This window comes from Heterodontus francisci, chromosome 31 (genome assembly GCF_036365525.1).
Source record: "Heterodontus francisci isolate sHetFra1 chromosome 31, sHetFra1.hap1, whole genome shotgun sequence".
Taxonomy (NCBI): Eukaryota; Metazoa; Chordata; class Chondrichthyes; order Heterodontiformes; family Heterodontidae; genus Heterodontus; species Heterodontus francisci.
In genome coordinates this window covers 29,920,755-29,929,406 of record NC_090401.1, presented here as the reverse complement: position 1 = coordinate 29,929,406, position 8,652 = coordinate 29,920,755, and the positions used below count along the sequence as shown (strand labels likewise).

At 43.0% G+C, this 8,652-nt stretch overlaps 1 protein-coding gene across 3 annotated transcripts in view; it reads right to left on the bottom strand.

Moving 5' to 3' along the window:
- Window positions 1-1,293: 1,293 nt before the first annotated feature.
- LOC137347112 (transmembrane protein 35B-like) overlaps window positions 1,294-8,652 on the bottom strand; it is a 60,264-nt gene continuing 52,905 nt past the window's right edge. For 2 of the 3 annotated variants that reach the window (XM_068011212.1, XM_068011214.1), the window contains exon 3: window positions 1,294-3,273. In XM_068011212.1, the coding sequence (XP_067867313.1) occupies window positions 3,143-3,273 (131 nt within the window). In that variant the 3' untranslated portion in view covers window positions 1,294-3,142. The remainder of the gene's footprint in view (window positions 3,274-8,652) is intronic. The other variant, XM_068011216.1, reaches the window with a different exon arrangement.

The window sequence follows — 8,652 nt, the reverse complement described above, 5'->3', positions numbered from 1 at the left end:
CTTATGTCCAGATAGCTTCTCCTTTGGTGGTAGACCCTCTGCTGAGGGTATCACCTTCATTGCCTTCCTGTCCCTCGTTCCTGACCCCTGCTTCCCAGGAGTCTGCCTCTGCTCCTGCAGATGGTGCTCCTCATCGCTAGTTGATCCTATCTCGAAGCAGCTTAATCCCATTTACTGTTATGTCCTTCCTTCCTTTCTATTAGAGCGTAGACTCTTTCTGAAGCCCCGTTCATCCAACAACCCCCACCCCCATCAAAATACCCTTGTTAAGAGTGAAGAGATATGACAGGTAGTTCTCTTGACTCTGAACAACTGCTTACTTGTGGATGAAGGCCTTTTCTGAGCCTTCCCTCTTTACTGGTGCCACTTGCTGCTGTTCCACTCTTCTGCGTCGCTCCTCACACTCTTTGCGCCTCTTCCTCCCAGTCATGATGAGACCCCTGCATGGATCCCAATCCTTAAAAAGAAAATTCAAACCAGCCCTAATGAGCTGACAACAAGCTTGTTAAGAGGCTTAACTGGCCATTTATCGATCTCAGGTGGATTGCCTCCTCTGGGTCTCAACAGAACCTTTTAAACTTTGAGCATGTCGGTTTCACGTTGGGAAACCGGCATGCCAACTGTGGGGCAGGCTTAAGCGACTACCAGTCCCCATTCCCACCACTCATTTGGATAAAAATCCCAGCACATGTGTCCTTCTCATTAAATGGGACAAGGATGGATAAGTTCTAAGGTTACCTGGCCCACAGCATAAGAGAGGAGACACCCACTTCCCATTCATCTCGAGCGAAGGGCAGGCACTCCCAAAGACAGTCTTGGTCTATGTAACAATACAGTTCAGCAGTTTTATAAAATTTAAGTTCATAATTAACATAATTACCTAGAATTGACAACATAGAAACAGGCCATTCAGCCCAACAGGTCCACACCGGTGTAAATGTTGCACATGAACCTCCTCCCACACTCCTTCAACCAACCCCAACAACATGTCCTTCGATTCCCTTCTCCCGCATGTGTTTATCTAGCTTCACCTTAAATGCATCAATGCTGGTTGCCTCAACTACTCCCTGTGGTAATGAGTTCCACATTCTAACCACTCTCTGGGAAAAGAAGATTCTCCTGGATTCCATACTGAATTTATTAGTGATTATACCATATTTATGGCCTCTAGTTCTGATCTCCCTGCAAGTGGAAACACCTTCTCAATTAAGAGTGGCCAAGAGGACCATTTAGGACACAATAATTTTAATTTTGCTGGGAATTCATTCCATTCGGTGGTTAATAATGTATTACTTTTCAAAACAATCTTTTTATTTGATTCTCAAAATGCAAAATGATACAGTAAGCACAGCATGCAGCAGCTGCAGCTTTTTATCGAACTAAAGAATGTAAGAGAGATACAGGCCGGAATTTTACGTCACCCCAACGAGCGGGATGGTAGCGACGGGGGTGAGGGGGTGGGGGGGGGGGGTCTGGCATAAAGTGGAGCGGGAGATTCCAGGAGTCTTTCCCAACCTGTTCCCGCCTCTGTCACCCTTAACATAGGGTGGAGGGGGCCGGAAAACGGCCTACCCGGCCTCGGTCAATCAAGGCCCTTAGGTGGCCACTTGACGGTCACTTAAGGGCCTTCGCCAGCCTCCACACTGATTTTACGCATGGCAAACAGGTGTCCGGATCCTGAGAGAAGCCGCCTAGGAAAACTAGGTGGCTGCCGATCGTCCCGTTTTGGGGGGGGCCCTGATCATTGGGGCCCAATGGAGGGCCACCCCCGCTACCCCAACCAACCCCAGCACCCAACACGCCCCCTTCCCCCCCAACCAACCACCCTTGCCTCGCCGGGGCCCAACCGATTACCCCCAGGGAGGCAACCAAAATTTACCTTTCTTCCAGGCTCCACGTCTTCTTCCATCTTCGGCTGGGCTGCAGTCCCAGCAGTGGCCACCACTCCCAGTGGCACTGTTGGGACTAAGAGCTGCCAGCCCGCGGATTGGCCAGCTGCTCAATGAGACGGGACTTCCTCTCTCAAGCGGAAGTCTCACCTCGGCACCTCGGTTCCCGTCCGCCCACCGTAAAATTCCGGCCACAGAGTCAAATGATAAGTGACTAAATGCATGTCAATGTGCGGATCAGTAGAGCACAGGAATCTCAAAAGAGCAGTGATGCTTCCCTTTTAAAATGAGAATATTTGAATTTTAACAAAGTATTCCACCTCTGAGTGGAAAAAAAGCAAGCGCTAGAAACTCGGCTCAAAGTGCCAGGAACATCAGTAAGACAATGAAAACTCAAAAACAATGAACTCGTTGATTTGGAATACTAAAAGGATGCTATGGTTTTAACATATGAACCATCACCATTATTACTATAATTGTACTGGAATTAACACTGTTTACAATTCCATTCTTGCACAAAATGGGATGTTTGTAGTGCCCAGTATATATTCAATCCCCCTCCACACATCCCAAGGAATTTTCACCGCAGGTGAACACATTTCAAAAGGTACAGAACACACAGCGAACTATATGTTTCCCTCCACTAATACTTTGAAATATGAAATGTTGTACTATTTTCCTACTGTCAGACTGGCCATATAATTAACTGTTTGATAAATGCAATGACATTTGAACACATTAAAATAAAATCAAAAATAGATCATTATTCAAGAATCTTATACTATGTAGAAATGCTTTTGGCTGCTTCCAATTTCCATATTCTTACCATGAGCACCCCACATTAAAATATGCGCAGAAAATTATTTTGCAAATGTTTCATAAAAAATTAATATACCTAAAAAATCTGGAAACATATAGAACAGGCTAGAGATGCCTACATCTGGTGACTCCAATCCTGTCAATCAAACTGTAAACTTAGACATTCAGCAGCTGAATATCCCTTCCTCTTCCAGACCCCAAACCCTTGACCATACACATTACAAGAAAGCTGTTTAGCTCTTCATGATTATGTTAAATATTTGATAGACAATATTCCCTGCTTATTCCCAGCTGACCTACTGAATTTTGATCAAAACACTGTATTAATGCCTTTCAGTTGCCATGTTGTACATATTTTCATTTTGCTTTTAAAATACTCAAATACTATGCACGTTCCAAACTGGTCCACAGCACCCGAAACTGAGCAGTGTTGATTATTCTTCCTTCTGTTTTTCTCTGCCTCTTTGCGAGACATAGAGGAGCAGTAGCAGTAGGCCAAGACAGACAGTAGCTGGCATGCACATGTAAAGGGGTTTCTTCAGCATCAGCAGAGAATAGATGGCACCTGCAGAGTTATAAACAAAGACAGTTAAATGCATAATGTCCTCCTTTTACAAAGCTTTCTCCTGAACAGCAACTTTAGGCTTTAAAACCAGAAACCATTTTGATTGACTATGCCAAGGGATAGTCACTTGTTCAAGGAAAGCTCCAGTATCCAAAACATCAATGTGCATCATTTTGCTTTTACAGTTTTCTTCCCTCCTGAAGATGCTGACTCATACTGAGATATGGTCCTCAGGCCTAACAACTTTCTTGTTACCTGACTCATCCTTCATGCTGAAGACCACACCCTAAGTGTGAAGGGCAACACATGCACTTTACAGTATGATTCACTGGATAGCAATCACCGAGTTTGATATTTTCCTCTTTAGTCCAGATACTAAACTCAAGCATCACCCTGGCTGAAATAAGCAAAACAACTGACACTTATGCAGTACTTCAACATTGCTTCGCAGTTGGGCATTAGTCCTAAGTATGTTGAGGAAGAATTTGGGCAGACAGCGTAAAGCACCTGTAAACAGGTTCCTCTGAACATGGGGACCTTCCTGTTGTATAGAATTCACTATTCGTTGAAGTTTTCTTTTAGAGTGTGAACTTTTATGTCTTCAATGGTTTTAAAAATAAATTTTGAAAAATTAGCTGTCTTGCATTTAATTTTTTGAAATTTCATTCCAAGGAGTTCTTGATCCTAAAACACACCATCTGGAGAGTTCCAAAGAGAAGACATATGCCATGGAGTATAAATCGGAGGATGTCATGTTGAAATGATTCAGTGATTTGTCAGACTACACCTTGAGTGCAGTGTTCAGTTAGGTCAATGATACACACGGAGGAGAGCAGACTGGGATTTTCAACTCAGCATGAATCCTGATGGATCTTAAGATGGGTCAAAATTCTGCCCACCCGAGTGGACCACCCAACCGTGGCCTGGGGTCAGGGTTTTTCCAATGTCAGCAGGTTCCTAGTAGGGTTCCTGCTTCTGTCAGGAAGCCCAACTGAGTGGGTCAGCTGCAATGTATTGAGGCCAGCTGCATCCTCTGAGGAGGAGCATAATTTTTTTTTAACTGTAGGTTGGTCCCTATGTTTGATTCAACTCCTTACTAGGCCTTTAAAGTTTAAATGCCACATTCACATACCATACCAGCATTGGGCACCAAGAATGCATTCTAACACCCTGAGCTGCTCAGGCAAAATCACAAGCAACACATCATTGAAGATGATGTATTCGTGACATTTACATATCCATTTGAGCATGCTCATTGTATTTGAGCAGATATATTCTGCCACTTCCAGCCCAAAATTACTGGAGGCAGCAAGGAAAGTGGGACGATGATGAGTCTCCAAAGAATTTTCCACCCCTGTTCCCCGGAGTCACATGTAGAACTGGCGAAAATTCTGTCCCTAGTGTTGGAAGACTGAATCATGAAGAAAGGCTGAAAAAACTTGGACACTTTAGCCTTGAAAGAAAGCAATGGAGTTTAATATTAGCTAGTTTAGGAAGAGTAAATCCAGAAGATTATTTTAAGGTAAACTTTGACAGCAGGACATTGGGCACAAGTTCAAACCAGCAAAAGGCTGAGGTCAGGAAGTCTTCGTACAGAGTCACCCAAAACATGCAATGAACTTCAACTAGGACAGAAGAAGCAAAAGACACATAAGTCATTTAAGGCAAAGTCAGAGATGTTAACTGTAGAGTTTTTCTAATGGATTTGCTATGATGGGAAGAAGTGCTTTCCTCATACTTCTTAACACCTATTTTGGGAAGCACCTATTATTTACTCCGTTTAAACGTCAGTTGAATACTCTGGCCTTTACTTTCTCCAACATGCAGATGAAGCCAAATAGTTGCCCTGTATCTATATTTTTCACTGAAGGTCAGTATTTTGTGAGTTGGAGCCTATACAAGAATACAAAAACACAAGAAATAGGAGTGAGAGTGGACCATATGGCCCATGAGCATGCTCTGCCATTCAATACAATCATGGCTCATTTTGGGCTTCAACTCCACTTTCCCACCCGTTCCCCAGATCCCTTTATTCCCTGAGAGACCAAAATTTGTCTATCCCAGCCTTAAGTATATTCAACAATGGAGCATCCATAACCCTCTGGGGTCAAGAATTCCAAAGATTCACAACACTTTCAGTGAAGTAATTTCTCCTCATCTCAATCCTAAATGATCAGCCCCTTATCCTGAGACTGTGCCCCTGTGTTTTAGATTCCCCGACCAGCAGAAATAATCTCTCAGTATCTACCCTATCCAGCCCCTTCAGAATCTTGTTTATTTCAATGAGATTGCCTCTCATTCTCCTGAACTCCAGAGAATATAGGCCCAATTTACTCAGCCTCTTATCATAGGACAATCCTCTCATCCTAGGGACCAATCCAGTGAACCTTCTCTGTACTGCCTCCAATGCAAGTATATACTTCCTTAAATATGGAGACCAAAACTGCGCACAGTACTTCAGATGTGGTCTCACCAAAGCCTTGTACAATTGTAACAAGACTTATTTATTCTTGTACTCCAGTCCCCTTGCACTAAAGGCAAACATGCCGTTTGCCTTCTTAATTGCTTACTGTACCCGCATGCTAACTTTCTGCGTTTCTTGTATGAGCACACCCAAGTCCCTCTGAGAACCAACACATAAAAGTTTCACGCCTTTCAAAAAATATTCTGCTTTTCCATCCTTATGACCAAAGTAAATAACATTACACTTCCCTACATTATATTCCATTGTGTTGCCCACTCTCTTAACCTGCCTTTATCTCTTTGCAGCCTCTTTGTGTCCTCCCCACAGCTCACCTTTCCACCTAGCTTTGTATCATCAGCAAACTTAGATACATTACTCTCTGTCTCTTCATCTAAGTCATTAATATAGATTGTAAATAGCTGAGGCCCCAGCACTGATCCTTGTGGCAATCCACCAGTTACAGCCTGCCAACTTTAAAATGCCCGATTGTTCCCACTCTTTGCTTCCTGTCTATTAATCCTCTTTCCATACTAATATATTACCCCAACTCCATGATCCCTTACCTTGCCTATTAATCTTTTGTGTGGCACCTTATCAAATGCCTTTTGAAAATCCAAGTATACTACATCTATTGGCTGACTTTTATCTACCCTACTAAGTACATCCTCTAAAAACTCTAATAAATTTGTCAAATAGAATTTACCTTTCTTAAAATCATGTTGACTTGTTCTAATTATTCTATGCTTTTCTAAGTTCATTTTTAAGACTTCCTTAATAATATATTCCAGCATTTTCCCAATGACTGATGTCAGGCTAAGTAGCCTGTAGTTCTCTGTTTTCTCTCTCCCTCCTTTCTTGAAAAACGGTGTTACATTTGCCAAATTCCAATCTGATGGGAACGTTCCCGAATCTAAGGAATTTTGAAAAATCATAGCTAGCGCATCCACTATCACTTTTAGAACCCTAGGATGTTGGCCATCAGGTCCCGTGAATTTGTCGTATTTTAGTTCCTTAAGTTTCTCCAATACTTTTCTTCTGCTGATATTAATTATCACCATTTTCTCACTGTTTTTAACCCCCGAGGTTACCCTAAATTTCTGGAATGCAACTTGTGTCTTCTACTGTGAAGACAGTCACAAAGTATTTGGGTTGGTGGCATAGTTCTCATAAGCAGCAATCAAAGAAACACATAATTTTAAATTGTTTATACACTTTCCTCGTAGAGATAATAGGGTATAGAAAAACCTGCAGGTCTGGTTCCCTGATGGTACAACTACCCATTCAGTGTGGTCCTGAGCTTCAAAACAGTAAGTGCCCTACTTCCAACCCCTGCTTTGTGATGGGTTGGTTTAGTTCACCTCAGGTAGTAGCGGGAGCCCTATCACAGACCTCAGTGTTTCTGGGCTGAGGCTTGTGGGGGAGCGGGACATGGAAATCAGTTAAGGCTCCAGCACCTTAACATTGTCTGTCAAATGCTCCTTGAAAGTTTGCAGGACTGGCAGAAGCCTAGTGGCATTAATCCAGCCTGACTATCTTGGCGGAGGAGACTAATCAAAAGGGAACAGAGATACGATCAAATTTCAAAAAGAAAACAAAAATCCATAAGACGAAACCTGTGTGGTCTAAATCAACCCTACCCTCATCAAACATGCTGTCCACGAACGTGGTATGAAACAGGACTGTGCTGATAGCTTCTGTGTGTCAACTTTAGTCTCTGCTAAGCCACCCATTTAAGTAAGAGTTTATGAGGATATCTTTTCCAGTTAACAAAAAGTGCTTCCAAACTAAACTGACTTTGGCTCCTTTCCACCACCATTTCATCTCCAGGTATTATTTCCCAGAGTTCTCCTGAAATGAAATAAAAATTGTAGCTGTTACAGGCTTAAACCGCCTAAAAGTAATGTTTAACATTTTTCAGGACCTCATGTTGTCATTCATTGCAACAATTAGCACACCTAGCTACAAGGGGAACACCACAAAGGCAGCTAAAACTGCAACCACATTTCTGGTTGGAATCCACAATAATTGGAATTATCAGACCTTTTTAAGAATTAATCTCCCAATTTTGAAGAAATTAGTAGAAATTCAACTTCTGCACTGGTCAGCCCTGCAATATTCAAGTGAAATGGCAGGAAATTGCTTGCTGGCAAGCAAAGGCATGGAAATTCTAAGTCATGTGTCCTCCTCTTGAAATGAGATGAGGATGAATAAGCTCAAAGGCTACCTGTCCCATAGCACAATGGAGAAGACATCCATTTCCCATTCACCTGGTGTGTGCAGGTACAGTACTCAGTCACAAGAGCACTCCAGGTTTAGTTTAGTTTAGTTTAGAAAGACAGCACTGAAACAGGCCCTTCGGCCCACCGAGTCTGTGCCGACCATCAACCACCCATTTATACTAATCCTACATTAATCCCATATTCCTACCACAGCCCCACCTGTCCCTATATTTCCCTACCACCTACCTATACTAGGGGCAATTTATAATGGCCAATTAACCTATCAACCTGCAAGTCTTTGGCATGTGGGAGGAAACCGGTGTGGGAGGAAACCGGAGCACCCGGAGGAAACCCACGCAGACACAGGGAGGAACTTGCAAACTCCACACAGGCAGTACCCAGAATTGAACCCGGGTCGCTGGAGCTGTGAGGCTGCAGTGCTAACCACTGCGCCACTGTGCCGTACCTGCACTGTTGTTGGTTTCCCTTCCAATACAGAGACCACCTGTAAAATATGGCCATCATTGCATCACACATTGCTGATGGATTCCTTACCAATACAGAAACCATGCAAAAAGCTTTTCTAGAATGCACCCCCCTAGTGCGTCACGCTTCTAATGCATGACAACCAAAAAAAACCTTTGTCTATGTATTCAATGTCATAATTAGGAGTGCTGAAAAGGACCATTTAGAGCA